General features: G+C 38.3%; 1 protein-coding gene across 15 annotated transcripts in view; it reads right to left on the bottom strand.

The window, feature by feature from the left end:
- The window catches only part of LOC148718519 (uncharacterized), a 677,830-nt gene that overhangs the window by 162,821 nt on the left and 494,703 nt on the right, over positions 1-20,306 (bottom strand). For all 15 annotated transcript variants that reach the window (XM_088740223.1, XM_088740224.1, XM_088740239.1 and 12 more), the window contains 2 exons: positions 10,098-10,118; positions 271-291 (listed from right to left, as the gene is read on the bottom strand). In XM_088740223.1, the coding sequence (XP_088596349.1) occupies positions 271-291; positions 10,098-10,118 (42 nt within the window). The remainder of the gene's footprint in view (positions 1-270; positions 292-10,097; positions 10,119-20,306) is intronic.

The raw sequence follows: 20,306 nt of genomic DNA on the forward strand, positions 1-20,306 counted from the left end.
AAGGGTTTAGTGTTTAACTCTTTAAATATTGTGGTAATAAAAACTTCCACTATTCATTTACACAGATAGTTACCTTCCTCCTGTTTGTTTGTTTTTCTTTTTTATTGGTTTCTTTCATTTGTTTGTGGGTGTGTGTGTGTGTTGTTGGTGTGATAATCAAGTTCATTCAATTTATCAAAAACCCATAAAGACTAAGTAGAGCCTTAATTGTGTTACTTGTAACGTTATGTTAAATGAAGATTTCTATGATTTATTACCACAAATAGTTACCTTCGTCTCTTCTTCTCCGGTCTGAAAACAAAAATAAAAAATGAAGAATTACGATCGAGTATGAATCAAAGGCTCTGTGAGCCAACTCGTGAATTGGATAAGCCAATGTAATTTACGTGTCGTCAATAGAAATTGATGTTTGATTTCCATACCGCTAAGGTATGAATCGTCCTAAGAAGTGTTGGACTCGGGTAAATGAGCGTTTTGAGGAGTCTAATGTGAAATTAAATTAGGCCTCAGACAGAAAATATGGTCTGAGTGGGAGTTAGTGTAGGGTAATCACTGTTCCGAGGTTTTAACGTAAAGGTTTGTAGAAAGAAAGTTCAAAAGAGTGTTGTTTTGTTCATCGATAAACTATTGTTGCAATGTTCAGCTAGGCATTTGCTTGCGATATACGCATAGGAATAAGCATATAAAAGCTAATATGCGCTGATGGGACACTCGGACATAAGGATAAGCATATATGCATAAGATTATCAAAAGGTTGCGTTCTTTTTATGCCTATGCTGTCTAGTCAGTCACGCCGTAGATGGCCTTGTGTTACTGCCACAATCATAGGTACTTTCCCTGTTACGAAGAAGTGGTTGTATCAAATCTGGAGCGCGAAAGTAAATTTTTCGTTTTGCATAACCACCTGTAGCCGCCCGACCCGCGCGATTAGCTCGCGCGAGAACGCTTTTCCCCCTACCTTCCTTATTGAAAAGAATTTTCTCCTCAAAGTTTCTCTATAGTTTGGAATTAATACACCAATCAGAATCAGTCGTTTCCACATATATTTTGATGGCTTTAGGGGGTACTAGAGGGGCATCATTCTGTGCGTTCATACTAAATGATCAAATTTGAAAATATGGCGTCCTCGCGGCCGACCTTCAAAATTTTCTAGTCAGATTTTTCGTTCCTTTGCGATCGAGTTAGACCTTGTTGAACTCAGAATATAAAGTAGCAATGCTACAGAATACTCTCCATGGAAAATAATGGATATCAAGGTCTTAAAGGTGACAGAATAAGCTCTCGAGTCAACGACAGTACGATTCTCTCTTAAGCACTGCGAATTGTGGACGTAAATTGGATACCGAACTTTCGCACTTTAAGCAGGGCCAAGCGGAAATTTGACAATTCCATGGCCCGGTGAATATTATGTTCGAGTAACAATGTGTTCAAAAAGTATAGTTTAATAGAAGATCTTCGTAGTTTTTCAGAATCTTCGACATAACGCTGCGCAATTTTCTGGCCATGAAGTCAAGTGAACAACAACCTAAGCATGATAAATTTTACCGCGCGGGCTTTGTACACGTAAGAAATTCGTACGTTTTTCGCCTACAACAGCAAATCAAGAACTGAATAAAACTGTCGTCTCGAAATATTTCTTGGTCATTTTCGTCTTGCTTCCTACTGACAGATTCCACAAAACTAGATATCTCTTCGCCCAGGGACAAATTGTCATAGTCCTTTTGAAATATGACACGCGTGCCTATTTGCACACATACGCAACCTATCGCATAATAATAACAGCCTCCCGGTTAGCTCAATGGATAGAGCGCTGGACTGTTGTACGGGAGGTTAAGGGTTCGAGTCCCGGCCGGACCAACACTAAGGGTCTAAAATAATTGAGAAGAATTTGCTACCTTTCTATAACATCAAGAAGTAGTTGGATATTCTAGTCTTCTCGGATAGGGACGAAAAAATGGAAGTCGCGTCTCCTGCAGGGTTGGGGTAGGAGACGTTAATTTCCCACACATGAGATTACTGTGTGAGGGACGTCCTCCCCTGTGGTGGGATGGGTAGAATATTGGGCGCACTTAATTTGGAGCCTCGCTCTGTTGTGCGGCCCTCGCCATACTCTGGTGAAAGTGATTAAATAGCGTAACTTTCTTTCTTTGTCTTCGTTTTTTCTTTTTCGGACACAATAATCATTTTCCTACAGATATACACTCAAAAATAGAAGCATTGACGCCATAAATGAAATATATGCTGCAAGAGACAAAAGTGTAATCGGAGATTGGTCAAACTTTAATTCACGGATGAAAAATGTATAATTTGAACTCTTTTAAGATTATCATTAGCTTCTTTTTCAACCCCAGCATTATTCTTAGCAACAAAGGTCGCATTCGTTTGTTTATTACTCGCCAAAAACTATCAAATACACTCAAAAGCCTCCAATCGAAAAAAAGTTTACAGGAATCGACCAATCAAGTGAGCGGACGAGTGCCAATCTTCACATCAGATCTACAACTCGCGCATGTGCGTAATTCACGAGTTAAAAAGGATCTGAGGGATTCAAGTCACTGAGCGTATTTTAATTCGCCAACACTTGAATTCGTCATCTCACGTATAATGGACTTAAAAACCAAAGTCTAAATAATCCAAAATTAACATACCTAAACGTTTGTTGAGAAAATAAATAGATTTCAAATTCCTGACTGCATATCACACTTGGGAAAGACACTCATAACAGAATAAAAGTTATGCATAAGGACGATATGCATACAATAGGTACAGTGAGGGAGCGGTTTGTGGGTTGAGTCACTTATCCCATGTCATATCTTCCATTATCATAAGTCACTAAGTGCATGAAATTTTGAACAGTCTATCACAATAGAGTTACAGACGGAATAGTTGTTAGAAGTAACTAAAATGATTAGTAAGTAAACCGTAAATATACGCTCCACCTGTATTTCAGCTGAATTCGAGTTTTATCTTACTTCATTCAGCTAACCCTCATGCCACTCTCGTGACAATGGACACAGTTTTTTTTTTTTTTTTTTTCATACAGACCGATCTAGACCCGTAAATAACCGTTTTGTTAGCAGTTGTATTAATTAATATTTCTGATGCTGTCGCGCAACATACCCTGCAGGTGATAGAGGAGTACTCTATTTGCAAGCAATAAAACAAGGAAATTTCGCTGGAATACCTTTCACAATGGGCTGCATCTTGACATCATATCAGTTAAGGTGCGGTTATCAACAACGCAAGCCCCAAACATACATTGACGCAAGGGTAATATTTCGGTCAAGAACAACAATGGTATTGTGGACAATAATAGTTGTAACTTAATAGTTGTAACTTATTCTTTGCATTTCTTTTGCACAGTACTGTATGATGTAATAGGATCAAACTAAAATAGTTATGTTGTAAGCTTCTGGTATGTTCTGGAAAAGCTTTGTAAATAAATATAAGAACCTGGTCGCGTAGTTGGAGTAGTTGCTGTTGTCGGGAGTGATGACCGACTGTTTGGAAAGCTATACCAAGAGAGAGGACTGCGTAAAAGATCATAAATTTCAAGGAACCTTGGAGAAAACTCTGAGTAAGATATAAATCATCTCAATCCCCTACTGATTTTGCAGAGAATATACTCCTACCTGATAAAACTTGAATGATTACTTGTGTTTACAAAGAAGAAGGATTCTAGTTTGCTCAGTTTTCTCTTTTGTTGTATCTCTCAAAAAAATGAAGGTTTACCATAAATAAATCATGACATGTCTTGAAGTGTATTATCGCTGAACATTTCAAAGAAGCCACATAATTTTATTTTAACATTTGCGTTGTTGAATAGCCTTGACTCCCAATATATTTGCTTGATTACGCCTGAAGAAGCCTTTTTTATTATTCACTTGTTGCACTCGTCTTCTGGGTGTAGGCCATGGATCCATTTCGAGTTTTTTTCAAACACGATCGGCCGTCTATTGATCAACGACTTTTAAAAGGTTTTACGATGGGTTCTCCATCGGTCAACGGACTTTGTTTGACTTTTTTTCCACGCGAGTGAACAAGTGAATAATGATAACGCTTTTTCATGGTAATCAAACAGATGTCTTGGGAATCAATAGCTATTTGACTACGGAACGTTAAATAGAAATGTTTTACAGCAGGTTTATACTCTACTGGGTAAAAGCCTTGGATGGTTTTCAAAGTCTTTTTAAACACGATCAGCCGTCGGGGAATTGAGAGATTGGGGAAAGCGAAACGAGCTCTTTCATTGTTTTCGAGTAGTGAGAATCTCTGATTAAAAATACCAGGGCATTCAAATAAGCGTAGCTACCTTTAAGTGCACATGGGAGGTTGACTTACCATTGGGGTAAAAGGTTTTAGCATATCATCTGCTGTGCAACTTTAACTTTTTTCCCATTGGGGAAATAGAGCGCCAAGACGTTCCAGATATTTTCCAAGCGTTAGATAAGATAAGGCTTTCAATACATCCGTTACAATAAATGGTCTTTTTAAAAATAGTTCTTTGGTAACTACGCTATCTTTCTAAATTAAATGATCCATACTTTTTGTTTATCTTTTAGTGCGCGGCTTGTGATAATGGAGATTTCTGTGATGACCATCATCTATTACCACAGATAGTTACCTTCCGGTTCCTCCATCATCTCTGAAGAGATGAGAAAAGAGGAATCACGATAAAGTATGAAAAGAAATATTACTCCCCTGCTGGTTTGATGGGAACACTCGTACACATAACAGCCTGCTATAACACTGTTCACCAATTGGAAGGATGCGGACCTTGCGTAAAAACGACGATAAAGTTTAACAGAATCTGCGGAGTCATCTCAGACATTTCAAATTCACGAGTGTTTATAAACTCCTTCTCGTTTTAATTAATCCGCATTTAACATGTATTATTTTCATTTAAACTCATTTGTGTATAAACAATAAGGAGACTATGCATGCAAAGAGGAAGGGGGTTCGGTAGGGTGGCTAACCTACGCTTCATCACCACACCCGTTTTCAACGTGAACAACTAAAAGCATCTTTCCCTTCATCCTTACATAGCAACACCAAAACGATGACAAGCAAATAAGTAGCTTCTCTTGCAGTTTTGTTACTCATTTTAAGAGTAGAAAATGACAATTGGAGAGACCTTTGTTTCGTGTGTTGGCGAAAAATGAACAAACTCACTAGTTTCAACTGTTTGAAATTTGTCTTGCTGTACTACATAGAGTATGCGCTTATTTAAAACGGAAATCACTCATATCACACTCTGACCCATAAAATCAAACCTACATGAAATAGTGATACATGTGGTCGTCTTACAAATAGATCATTCATAACTACTTATCCCTCTAAAAAAAAAAAATGGAGGCTATACATGTAAATACGGAGAACATTAGGTGGGATGGTTAACCTACGCTACTTATCCAAACCCGTTGTTATCGGGTAGAAGATGAAGTATTCCCCCCTTCCCCTGAAATAGCAACACCAACACGATGACGAGTAAACACATCAGCTTCTCCAGCTGTTTTAATTTTCAGCCGTTTGAAAAGCTAGATCGCGAGATAAACAAGAAAGAGATAACTATACATATTGTCAGTCTGTAGTTCACTCTCCTTTACTGTGAGGCAACATGAATAGTTGTCTTACCCGCTGCTGAATAATATTTCCTTTCCCTCCAAGTGTACGAACGATACTTTAATTGTGATGAAAGCAAAGTATTACTTACGTAAAATATCTCCTAAAAGAAATAGTTAAACTGCCATAGCGATTGTCTACAGTGTGTTAAACTATTTAAAATTGCTGTGCGATTAGCACACACTGAAAAGGTTGGAGGGCTGATAAGTGGGGAGAGGTGTCTACCGTAAAATTCACTAATTTACTTAATGTATATTTGCCGTGTACAGAAAGGACGAGGTACATAAAACCTGGTAGTAGCATTATATTGTTCTTTGAGCTGCTACACACTGGGGAAGTAGGCTCGAGAAAATAACATTTGGGTCACAAGTGCGATGAATTTAAATGTGGCCAGCCTGAGACGGCCTGAGAAAAATGCTAAAATAATTCTCATAATCTCTGAATTACAAGAAAAAACACGATATCTAACTCCTCCCGACAAAGCCGTACAATATGTATTTTTTCAGAGTCTGCGAGCAAAAAAAATTGTAAAATTATGAGAGAAACAATGATAAACAATCGCAGCCTTTCATCGTTATTTTCCTTCCATCTCCAAGAAGTCAATTAAACGCCACTTCTCCCCTACTTTTGAATGATCAATAACAAACTCACATAAAGGAAAATCAAAGGCTCTGTGAGCCAACTCGTGAATTGGATAAGCCAATGTAATTTGTGTCGTCAATAGAAATGGGTGTTTGATTTCCATACCAGGATATGAATCGTTAGACTGGTAAATGAGCATTATAAGGAAATGTGAAACTAAATTAGGCCTCAAAGACAGAAAATATGGCCTGATTAGGATTAAGTGTAAGACAATCACTGTTCCAGATTTTACTGTAAAGGTTTGTGGAGAGAAAGTTCAAAAGGGTGTTGTTTTGTTTATCATAAAACTATTATTCCAATATTGAGCTCAGTAATTACTTGTGATGCAAGTATAGGGATAGGCATGTAAAAGCTTTTGCGCTGGATAGAACGCACGGACATAAGGATAGGCATATATGCATAAGATTATCAAAACGTTGCCTTCTTTTTATGCTTACACTGTCTAGTTAAGACTTGGTTGGCATGAGCGTAAGGATAAACATAAGCGAAAGACTTTCAGGCAATCAGCAAGCACTATAACTGCTTATACCAACCACGTCCCTATTTAACATAACATCGACTGAGCGCTTGTGCTTATGTTTATATATGTTGCAGCTGTGCCCACCTACGCATTAGCTTGTTATGTTAATGCTTATGCTTGTGTTGCAACTGAGTACCGCGCTAGAAACCTGTTTCGCACTTCTGAGATGATTATTAGCACGAGGATGAAAACAAATACAAGGATATTCACACTAATAACATACGCATACACAGTGCGAGTTACACCATTAAAGAAACACCATATCGATTGATTGAACTTTTGCTTGAGCTTATTTCACTGCAGTTCCCACTTGTGAACCACTTTCCAACGTCGATACAGCTCCAGGAACACCAAACCAGTCCCAAACAAGTCACTTTTCGAGCAGTTGGCCGTGAGTGACACTTCAATTTCGGACTATCGGCGAGCAGCGTTTTAAATTTAAAATTAATATTTAGATAAAGTTTCATATAAATATAATGTGGTGCCTGAGTGGCCTTCCGGTAAAAAGCAGTGCTGTAGATATCGTTTAAGGGGAAACGACGAAGGTGGTTCAAATCCTCCGCAATCGAGCAAATTTTGCGTTTTGCTTAACTGCCTTTCTTTGTTTTCTTTGTTTTCTTTTTCGGACACAATAACCATTTTCCTGGATATATACATTCTAAAATAGAAATATTGACGCCATAAATGAAATATACGCCGCAAGAGATAAAAGTGTATTCGGAGATTGGGCAAACTCTAATTCACAAATGAAAAACGCATACTTTTTTACTCTTTCAAGATTATCATTGGCTTCTCTTTACCCCAACACTATTCTTAGCAACAAAGGTCGCTATTTCGTTTGTTTATCACTCGCCAAAAACTATCAAATGCATTCAAAAGCCTAGAATAGAAAAAATTTTCCAGGAATCCACCAACTGAGCGAGCGAGCGCCGTTCATCACATCATACCTGCAACTCGCTCTTGCGCATATGTGCAATTCACGAGTTAAAAAAGGCCAAAAAAAGAAAGCTCTAGTGGTCTCTCTCAAGTATGGAGGAGTTGCTATAAACTAATCATATTTAATACACGATTCGACGTAAGGTAGAGAGATCTTACATGTCCATCAAAAGATTCATATACATCTTGAGGGAGACAGAAAACATTCGTAGCAAAACCTAATGAATTCACCGTGAAAATAAAGCGCCAACACGCCCAAATACTTAGCGCAAGTAACCGTCCGAGAAGGTAACGCTTTTAACGGATCTCTTAAAACGGAATGACCTGATCGTTACAGAATTCAATTTACACAAGTCCATTCTGGCATAAGTAGTGGTGGGACGAGACTTATCTCCCACTGGGATTGCAATTCAGTACACCAAGCCGCAGGTCAGTTCTTCTAAGAACCTTTGGATTCAATGGGCGATTCGTGATTACTTGAACTAAAGATTGACCATTACTTAAGCAAAACGTTTACAACAGAACGATAAATACTGAAAGTGTGCCAGCCTCATATAGGCAGACTGGTCCATTCAAGACGGTTTCTGATAATGTCTCACACTTTCCTCTTTGAGATAGCATTCTTTAATGTGCCTTTCAGTGTGGCTAATGGCATGCTATTTGTCTAAAAGTGCAATTAAAAAATTCAACGCAGGAGAAGAAAATGGAATAGTTCAGTCGTTTGCAGAAGTCAGATTACATTCCTCCATTCTGTCATGTGTGGTGTGACGAGACTTGTATATATCCCACTGAGATTACAACTCAGTATACCAAGCTGCGGTGCAGTTCTTTTAAGAACCTTCAGATTCGATGGGCGATTCGTGATTATTTCAACTAAACATTTTCTAATAATGAATGAATTGCACTTTTAGATAAATACCAAGCCATTAGCTACCCTGAAAGGCACAAAGAATACTTCCTCAAAGAAGAAAGTCTGAGACACTTTCAGAAACCCCTTGGATGGACCAGTCTGCCAGTGGGAGGCCCCCACACCATTAGCATTAATTTTTCTGTTGTAAACATCATGCTTAAAGAATTTGACACCAGAGAAGAGAGAAGGGAGCACAGGCTTCGTAGTATGGCCCATGAGTTTCCTTCCAGTTTAAATTGCACTTCCGCCTTTTCTATTTGCAGAAGCCATGTGAAAATAGAAGGCCAAGACTCCGAAATGATTTGCAACAGTCTTATGAGATCAGGCCTTATCGCTTATAAACTCATCGAAAGGATGCAGACTGGCCAGGTGTAAAGGAAAGGAATTAATAGTCAGCCGAGTCTGTGGAGCAAGGTTGTCCATTTGGACTCAGTGAGCATCTATGAACCTCAGGGAAGCTATGTACACAACGACAGAGGGGTCTGGGTGAGTCACTTCGACCACTTCACCTCTCCCTCTTCAAAAAGCCTAAGGGACTTAAGTCACTCAGCGACTAAGTGTATTTTAAGTATCATTTGAATGTGAGAGTGACTGATCCGTGGTAAATTCACGTAAGCTGGACTTTGAAACTAAAGTTTGACTGGTCCTAAAATAAAATAACTAACAATCAGCGAGTTTCTAGTGTACATAGTCAACAGAGTCACCTCATCGATAATATATTTCCTTAGCGTCTATCACAATAATTAACTCCACGTACGTAGGGATAGAGGATACGCATTCAATATGTATATTTACGTAATTTAAGGAATCGAACGCTCCTAAATAATCATTACATCTATAGTGCTAAAATCAGTATTTCAACAACGGCAATTGTTTGTGTGGTGTCCTGTGGACATCCGGGACTATACACAGTGGTCAGGTGAGCGAGAGTGTGCGTGTATGTAAAAAAGAGCGGGAGTTCGAAGGGTGACGGTGTGTTGTTCGAGTCATTATCCTTAGTGGCTTCTAGGAATATTACAGTTTCTTTGTTTGTTTGTTTCTGGATTTGTATGTGTGCTGTTGGTATGATAATCAAGTTCATTTAATATCTGATAGTTAACCATCAGATATGATAACAAGAGAGCTGAATTGTCGCGTGTAAGCTCATTTAACGGATGTATACCACGTTTAAAAGGGAAGGAACCGATAGTCATTTAAAGGGTTTAGTGTTTAACTCTTTAAATATTGTGGTAATAAAAACTTCCACTATTCATTTACACAGATAGTTACCTTCCTCATGTTTGTTTGTTTTTCTTTTTTTATTGGTTTCTTTCATTTGTTTGTGGGTGTGTGTGTGTGTTGTTGGTGTGATAATCAAGTTCATTCAATTTATCAAAAACCCATAAAAACTAAGTAGAGCCTTAATTGTGTTACTTGTAACGTTATGTTAAATGAAGATTTCTATGATTTATTACCACAAATAGTTACCTTCTTCTCTTCTTCTCCGGTCTGAAAACAAAAAAAAAAAATGAAGAATTACGATCGAGCATGAATCAAAGGCTCTGTGAGCCAACTCGTGTCGTCAATAGAAATTGATGTTTGATTTCCATACCGCTAAGGTATGAATCGTTCTAAGGGCCTGATTACATGAGCCGGGCTGGCCCTGTTACCCGGGCTGATTTCTTTTGTTTTGGTGTTCGCCAAAGCGTGAAAACAAAAGAAATCAGCCCGGCTAACCGGGCCTGCTCGGCTCATGTAATCAGGCCCTAAGAAGTGTTGGACTCGGGTAAATGAGCGTTTTGAGGAGTCTAATGTGAAATTAAATTAGGCCTCAGACAGAAAATATGGTCTGAGTGGGAGTTAGTGTAGGGAAATCACTGTTCCAAGGTTTTGACGTAAAGGTTTGTAGGAAGAAAGTTCAAAAGAGTGTTGTTTTGTTCATCGATAAACTATTGTTGCAATGTTCAGCTAGGCAATTACTTGCGACATACGCATAGGAATAAGCATATAAAAGCTAATATGCGCTGATAGGACACTCGGACATAAGGATAAGCATATATGCAAAAGATTATCAAAAGGTTGCGTTCTTTTTATGCCTATGCTGTCTAGTCAGTCACGCCGTAGTTGGCCTTGTGTTACTGCCACAACTATTGAAACTTTCCCTGTTAGGAAGGACTGGTTGGATCAAATCTGCAGCGCGAAAGTAAATTTTTCGTTTTGCATAACCACCTGTAGCCGCCCGACCCGCGCGATTAGCTCGCGCGAGAACGCTTTTCCCCCTACCTCCCCTATTGATCAGAATTTTCTCCTCAAAGTTCCTCTATAGTTTGGAATTAATAAACCAATTAGAATCAGTCGTTTGCACATATATTTTGATGGCTTTAGGGGGTACTAGAGGGGCATCATTCTGTGCGTTTATACTAAATGATCAAATTTGAAAATATGGCGTCCGCGCGGCCGACCTTCAAAATTTTCTAGTCAGATTTTTCGTTCCTTTGCGATCGAGTTAGACCTTGTTGAACTCAGAACATAAAGTAGCAATGCTACAGAATACTCTGCATGGAAAATAATGGATATCAAGGTCTTAAAGGTGACAGAATAAGCTCTCGAGTCAACGACAGTACGATTCTCTCTTAAGCACTGCGAATTTGAGACGTAAATTGGAAACCGAACTTTCCCACTTTAAGCAGGGCCAAGCGAAAATTTGACAATTCCATGGCCCGGTAAATATAATGTTCGAGTAACAATGTGTTCAAAAAGTATAGTTTGATAGAAGATCTTCGTAGTTTTTCAGAATCTTCGATATAACGCTGCGCAATTTTCTGGCCATGAAGTCAAGTGAACAACAACCTAAGCATGATAAATTTTACCGCGCGGGCTTTGTACACGTAAGAAATTCGTACGTTTTTCGCATAAAACAGCAAATCAATAACTGAATAAAACTGTCGTCTCGAAATATTTCTTGGTCATTTTCGTCTTGCTTCCTACTGACAGATTCCACAAAACTAGATATCTCTTCGCTCAGGGACAAATTGTCATAGTCCTTTTGAAATATGACACGCGTGCCTATTTGCACACATACACAACCTATCGCATAATAATAACCGCCTCCCGGTTAGCTCAATGGATAGAGCGCTGGACTGTTGTGCGGGAGGTTAAGGGTTCGAGCCCCGGCCGGACCAACACTAAGGGTCTTAAAATAATTGAGAAGAATTTGCTACCTTTCTATAACATCAAGAAATAGTTAGATATTCTAGTCTTCTCGGATACGGACGAATAAATGCAAGTCCCGTCTCCTGCAGGGTTGGGGTAGGAGACGTTAATTTCCCACACATGAGATTACTGTGTGAGGGATGTCCTCCCCTGTGGTGGGATGGGTGGAATATTGGGCGCACTTAATTTGGAGCCTCGCTCTGTTGTGCGGCCCTCGCCATACTCTGGTGAAAGTGATTAAATAGCGTAACTTTCTTTCTTTGTCTTCGTTTTTTCTTTTTCGGACACAATAATCATTTTCCTACAGATATACACTCAAAAATAGAAGCATTGACGCCATAAATGAAATATATGCTGCAAGAGACAAAAGTGTAATCGGAGATTGGTCAAACTTTAATTCACGGATGAAAAATGTATAATTTGAACTCTTTTAAGATTATCATTAGCTTCTTTTTCAACCCCAGCATTATTCTTAGCAACAAAGGTCGCATTCGTTTGTTTATTACTCGCCAAAAACTATCAAATACACTCAAAAGCCTCCAATCGAAAAAAAGTTTACAGGAATCGACCAATCAAGTGAGCGGACGAGTGCCAATCTTCATATCAGATCTACAACTCGCGCATGTGCGTAATTCACGAGTTAAAAAGGATCTGAGGGATTCAAGTCACTGAGCGTATTTTAATTCGCTAACACTTGAATGCGTCATCTCACGTATAATGGACTTAAAAGCCAAAGTTTAAATAATCCAAATTTAAAATATCTAAACGTTTGTAGAAAAAAATAAATAGATTTCAAATTCCTGACTGCATATCACACTTGGGAAAGACACTCATAACAGAATATAGGTTATGCATAAGGATGATATGCATACAATAGGTACAGTAAGGGAGCGCTTTGTGGGTTGAGTCACTTATCCCATGTCATATCTTCCATTATCATAAGTCACTAAGTGCATGAAATTTCTAACAGTCTATCATAATAGAGTTACAGACGGAATGGTTGTTAGAAGTAACTAAAATGATTTGTAAGTAAACCGTAAATATACGCTCCACCTGTATTTCAGCTGAATTCGAGTTTTATCTTACTTCATTCAGCTAACCCTCATGCCACTCTCGTGACATTGGACACAGTTTTTTTTTTTTTTTTTTTCATACAGACCGATCTAGACCCGTAAATAACCGTTTTGATAGGAGTTGTATTAATTAATATTTCTGATGCTGTCGCGCAACATATCCTGCAGGTGATAGAGGAGTACTCTATTTGCAAGCCATGAAACAAGGAAATTTCGCTGGAATACCTTTCACAATGGGCTGCATCTTGACATCATATCAGTTAAGGTGCGGTTATCAACAACTCAAGCCCCAAACATACATTAACGCAAGGGTAATATTTCGGTCAAGAACAACTATGAAATTGTGGACAATAATGGTTGTAACTCAATAGTTGTAACTTATTCTTTGCATTTCTTTTGCACAGTACTGTATGATGTAATAGGATCAAACTAAAATAGTTATGTTGTAAGCTTCTGGTATGTTCTGGAAAAGCTTTGTAAATAAATATAAGAACCTGGTCGCGTAGTTGGAGTAGTTGCTGTTGTCGGGAGTGATGACCGACTGTTTGGAAAGCTATACCAAGAGAGAGGACTGCGTAAAAGATCATAAATTTCAAGGAACCTTGGAGAAAACTCTGAGTAAGATATAAATCATCTCAATCCCCTACTGATTTTGCAGAGAATATACTCCTACCTGATAAAACTTGAATGATTACTTGTGTTTACAAAGAAGAAGGATTCTAGTTTGCTCAGTTTTCTCTTTTGTTGTATCTCTCAAAAAAATGAAGGTTTACCATAAATAAATCATGACATGTCTTGAAGTGTATTATCGCTGAACATTTCAAAGAAGCCACATAATTTTATTTTAACATTTGCGTTGTTAAATAGCTTGGACTCCCAATATGTTTGCTTTATTACGCCTGAAGAAGCCTTTTTTATTATTCACTTGTTGCACTCGTCTTCTGGGTGTAGGCCATGGAGTCATTTCGAGTTGTTTTCAAACACGATCGGCCGTCTCTCGATCAACGACTTTTGAAAGGTTTTACGATAGGCTGTCCATCGGTCAACGGACTTTGTTTGACTTTATTTCCACGCGAGGGAAGTGAATAATGATAACGCTTTTTCATGGTAATCAAACAGATCTCTTGGGAATCAATAGCTATTTAACTACGGAACGTTAAATAGAAATGTTTTACAGCAGGTTTATACTCTACTGGGTAAGAGCCTTGGATGGTTTTCAAAGTCTTTTTAAACACGATCAGCCGTCGGGAAATTGAGAGATTGGGGAAAGCGAAACGAGCTCTTTCATTGCTTTCGAGTAGTGAGAATCTCTGATTAAAAATACCAGGGCATTCAAATAAGCGTAGCTACCTTTAAGTGCACATGGGAGGTTGACTTACCATTGGGGTAAAAGGTTTTAGCATATAATCTGCTGTGCAACTTTGACATTTTTCCCATTGGGGAAATAGAGTGCCAAGACGTTCCAGATATTTTCCAAGCGTTAGATAAGATAAGGCTTTCAATACATCCGTTACAATAAATGGTCTTTTTAAAAATAGTTCTTTGGTAATTACGCTATCTTTCTAAATTAAATGATCCATACTTTTTGTTTATCGTTTAGTGCACGGCTTGTGATAATGGAGATTTCTGTGATGACCATCATCTATTACCACAGATAGTTACCTTCCGGTTCCTCCATCATCTCTGAAGAGATGAGAAAAGAGGAATCACGATAAAGTATGAAAAGAAATATTACTCCCCTGCTGGTTTGATGGGAACACTCGTACACATAACAGCCTGCTATAACACTGTTCACCAATTGGAAGGATGCGGACCTTGCGTAAAAACGACGATAAAGTTTAACAGAATCTGCGGAGTCATCTCAGACATTTCAAATTCACGAGTGTTTATAAACTCCTTCTCGTTTTAATTAATCCGCATTTAACATGTATTATTTTCATTTAAACTCATTTGTGTATAAACAATAAGGAGACTATGCATGCAAAGAGCAAGGGGGTTCGGTAGGGTAGCTAACCTACGTTTCATCACCACACCCGTTTTCAACGTGTACAACTAAAAGCATCTTTCCCTTCATCCTTACATAGCAACACCAAAACGATGACGAGCAAATTAGTAGCTTCTCTAACAGTTTTGTTACTTATTTTAAGAGTAGAAAATGACAATTGGAGAGACCTTTGTTTCGTGTGTTGGTGAAAAATAAACAAACTCACTAGTTTCAACTGTTTGAAATTTGTCTTGCTGTACTACATAGAGTATGCGCTTATTTAAAACGGAAATCACTCATATCACACTCTGACCCATAAAATCAAACTTACATGAAATGGAGATACATGTGGTCGTCTTACAAATAGATCATTGATAACTACTTATCCCTCTAAAACAAATGGAGGCTATACATGTAAAAACGGAGAACTTTAGGTGGGATGGTTAACCTACGCTACTTTTCCAAACCCGTTTTTATCGGGTAGAAGATGAAGTATTCTCCCCTTCCCCTGAAATAGCAACACCAACACGATGACGAGTAAACACATCAGCTTCTCTAGCTGTTTTGATTTTCAGCCGTTTGAAAAGCTCTATCGCGAGATAAACAAGAAAGAGATAACTATACATATTGTCAGTCTGTAGTTCACACTCCTTTACTGTGAGGCAACATGAATAGTTGTCTTACCCGCTGCTGAATAATATTTCCTTTCCCTCCAAGTGTACGATCGATACTTTAATTGTGATGCAAGTTTAGGGATAGGCATTTAAAAGCTTTTGCGCTGGATGGAACGCACGGACATAAGGATAAGCATATATCCATAAGATTATCAAAACGTTGCCTTCCTTTTATGCTTACACTGTCTAGTTAAGACTTGGTTGGCATGAGCGTAAGGATAAACATAAGCGAAAGACTTTCAGGCACTCAGCAAGCACTATACTGCTTATACCAACCACATCCCTATTTAACATAACATCGACTGAGCGCTTGTGCTCATGTTTATATATGTTGCAGCTGTGCCCACCTACGCATTAGGTTGTTATGTTAATGCTTATGTTTGTGTTGCAACTGAGTACCGCGCTTGAAACCTGTTTCGCACTTCTGAGATGATTATTCGCACGAGGATGAAAAAAAGTACAAGGATGTTTACACTAATAACATACGCATACACAGTGCGAGTTACACCATTAAAGAAACACCATATCGATTGATTGAACTTATGCTTGAGCTTATTTCACTGCATTTCCCACTTGTGAATCACTTTCCAACGTCGATACAGCTCCAGGAATACCAAACCAGCCTCAAACAAGTCACTTTTCGAGCAGTTGGCCGTGAGTGACACTTCAATTTCGGACTATCGGCGAGCAGCGTTTTAAATTTAAAATTACTGATTTAGATAAAGTTTCATATAAATTTAATGTGGTGCCTGAGTGGCCTTCCGGTATAAAGCGGTGCTGTAGATATCGTTCAAGGGGAAGCGACGAAGGTGGTTCAAATCCTCCGCAATCGAGCAAATTTTGCGTCTTACTTAACTCCCTTACTTTGTTTTCTTTGTTTTCTTTTTCGGAAACAATAACCATTTTCCTGGATATATACATTCTAAAATAGAAATATTGACGCCATAAATGAAATATACGCCGCAAGAGATAAAAGTGTATTCGGAGATTGGGCAAACTTTAATTCACAAATGAAAAACGTATACTTTTTTACTCTTTCAAGATTATCATTGGCTTCTCTTTCACCCCAACACTATTCTTAGCAACAAAGGTCGCTATTTCGTTTGTTTATCACTCGCCAAAAACTATCAAATGCATTCAAAAGCCTGGAATAGAAAAAAGTTTACAGGAATCCACCAACCGAGCGAGCGAGCGAGCGAGCGCCGTTCATCACACCATACCTGCAACTCGCTCTTGCGCATGTGCGCAATTCACGAGTTAAAAGCCAAAAAAAGCAAGCTCTAGTTGTCTTCTCAAGTATAGAGGAGTTGCTATAAACTAATCATATTTAATACACGATTCGACGTAAGGTAAAGAGATCTTACATGTCCATCAAAAGATTTATATACTTCTTAAGGGAGACAGAAAACATTCGTAGCAAAATCTAATGAATTCAACGTGAAAATAAAGCGCCAACACGCACAAATACTTAGCGCAAGTAACCGTCCGAGAAGGTAACGCTTTTAACGGATCTCTTAAAACGGAATGACCTGATCGTTAGCAGAATTCAATTTACACCAGTCCATTCTGGCATGGGTAGTGGTGGGACGAGACTTATCTCCCACTGGGATTACAATTCAGTACACCAAGCCGCATGTCAGTTCTTCTAAGAACCTTTGGATTCAATGGGCGATTTGTGATTACTTGAACTAAAGATTGACCAATACTTAAGCAAAATGTTTACAACAGAACGATAAATACTGAAAGTGTGCCAGCCTCATATAGGCAGACTGGTCCATTCAAGAGGTTTCTGATAATGTCTCAGACTTTCTTTTTTATCATAGCATTCTTTAATGTGCCTTTCAGTGTAGCTAATGGCATGCTATTTGTCTAAAAGTGCAATTAAGGAATTCAACGCAGGAGAAGAAAGAAGGGTGCACAGGCCTCGTAGTAGGACCCACGAGTTTCCTTCCAGTTTGAATTACAACTATGATCTATTGCCATAGATATTAACCTTTCCTCAACCTCTCACTCTCCGAACTAATGTCATCACAACATATAAACAAATGTTTCAAATCTAGCAAATAAAACTGCGTCGTTTTGAAACATTTTTCAAATTCGATAGACCATAGTTGTCGGAGCTAGGTTACAAGCTTATGATATGCCTGCGTTCAACCAATCACAAGGTTAGAAATTCAATAGCCTTGCTCCAAGTTTTTACTTATTGAGTATGTGTTCTATTTGAACAAACCTTCCAAGCTAAGTAGTTCAGAGGAAAGTACAACAGACTCTTCATAAAAAGAACAAGCACTGATGGCATTCGTTTTTCTTCTTTTTTTTGTCGGAGAAATAATTGGGAAAAGTGCAATGACTAAAGTTCTTTAAGCAAAATTAAAATCCCTGATGATATTGAACTGTATTTTTTCGATAATTTGTATAATGTATGATTCTATAAACCTTGAAAACCCACAAATTGGGCAAATGAAGTACTAAGATTTTGGACTTGAACTGAAGTCTGACCAACTTAGAATCAATCATATCAAATCAAATCCAACCAAATCCACAAAAGCAAATGACGGACTGAGATCTTATATTTAGACTAATTTTGATGTTGTTTCATGTTGCTGTTACTAACAAAAGTAACAACGAAAAAAGCGCTGTTGTCGTTGTTGCTTTCTTTTCTAAGTAGCTTCTTCAGAGCCTCAAACGCCAAAACAAAGAAAGAAAAAAAACAAAACAAAACAAAACAAATACAAAACAATACAAATTACTGTTTGTTTATCGAGTAAGCCTTACTGGATAAATATTATCTGTATTTTGACAAGAATCTGTACCTCTGATAAGTAGTGTAAAATGTAAAAAACTATCTCTCTGCTTCAGGAAATAGAAAAGATTAAAATAAAAATAACAAGAGAAAACTATAATCATATCTACTACGATTCATTACCTTGCACTCTCTCCCCATACTAAAATATCGCTCAAATATCGCCGATATATCGCGAAAATCGCGATATTCGGCGATTACCCTTTGCATTACTTTTGCACAGCACTGTATGATGTAATAGGATCAAACTAAAATAGTTATGTTGTAAGCTTCTGGTACGTTCTGGAAAAGCTTTGTAATTAAATATAATAAAACTGGTCGCGTAGTTGGAGTAGTTGCTGTTGTCGGGAGTGATGACCGACTGTTTGGAAAGCTATACCAAGAGAGAGGACTGCGTAAAAGTTCATAAATTTCAAGGAAGTTTGGAGAAAACTCTGAGTAAGATATAAATCATCTTAATCCCCTACTGATTTTGCTGAGAAGATACTCGTGCATGATAAAACCTGAATGATTACTTATGTTTGCGAAAAAGAAGGATTCTGGAAATAGCTCAGTTTTCCCTTTTGTTGTATCTCTCAAAGAAATGAAGGTTTACCATAAATTAATCATGACATGTCTTGAAGTGGATTATCGCTGAACATTTCAAAGAAGCCGTATATTTTTATTTTAACATTTGCGTTGTTAAATAGCCTTGACTCCCAACATATTTGCTTGATTACGCCTGAGGAAGCGTTTTTTATTATTCACTTAATTTTGTTGCACTCGCCTTCTGGGTGTAGGCCGTGGATTGATTTCGAGTTTTTTTCAAACACGATCGGTCGTCGATCGATCAACGACTTTTAAAAGGTTTTACGATCGGCCGTTCGGTCAACGGACTTTGTTTGACTTTGTTGCCATGAGAGTGAACAAGTGGATAATGATAATTAACAATTGGTTCATGCTTTAGCGTGCACTATCGAGTTATGGAGCACGCGGGAAGTTTGGAGAGCACGAAAGAAGCGTAAGAGTTGCCCGAGGCAATAGCCGAGGGCAACTCTAGCTTCTTGAGTGCTCTCCAAACTTCCCACGTGCTCCATAACTCGATAGTGCACAGCTGAAAGCATGAACCAATTTTTTTAGAACATAGCCGGTGGAATTGTGCATCAAATCCGACGCGAAAAACGGACAACAATATCAGTTGAAGCGAATCGTGACGGCGCTGATGCCGAGTATCCCTTTCCTTTGTTTTTCTCTTTTTCTGCCTCATTTAAGAACTCTAACCCAAGGGAAAAAAGGTCGAAACATTGTCTTCGTTTTCGGACTAGTAGGCCGAGTTTCTGTTTGTATCCATTATTGTCGCGAAATATATTATTTTTCCCCGCGCTAACAATGGCCGCTCGCGCGAAAAGAAAAATTTCTGGCGAAGTCGGATTTGCTGACGCTATCAGCGTGCACTATCGGGATTTTGAGCACGCTCACGTATAATGAATTTGATTGCGCGATTCTGCTAGCTATGTTCTAACGCTTTTTCACGGTAATCAAAGAGATATCTTGGGAGTCAATAGCTATTTAACTACAGAACGATAAATAGAAATGTTTTACAGCAGGTTTAAAGTCTACTGCGTAAAAGCTTTGGATGGTTTTCAAAGCCTTTTTTTAAACACGATCAGCCGTCGAGGAAATGAGAGATTAGAGAAAGTGAAACGAGCGCTTTCATTGTTTTCGAGTGTTTAGAATCGCTGATTAAAAATACCAGGGCTTTCAAATAAGTGTAGCTACCTTTAAGTGCACATGGGAGGTTGACTCACCCTTGGGGTACAAGGCTTTAGCATATAATAGTTCTGCTCTGCAAATTTAACATTTTTCCCATTGGACCTAGCGCTAAGACGTTCCGGATATTTTCCAAGCGTCAGATAAGATAAAGCTTTCAAAACATCAGTTAAAATGAAACGTTTAGTAGTTTGCGACGCT

Source organism: Stylophora pistillata, chromosome 12 (genome assembly GCF_964205215.1).
Source record: "Stylophora pistillata chromosome 12, jaStyPist1.2, whole genome shotgun sequence".
NCBI lineage: Eukaryota > Metazoa > Cnidaria > Anthozoa > Scleractinia > Pocilloporidae > Stylophora > Stylophora pistillata.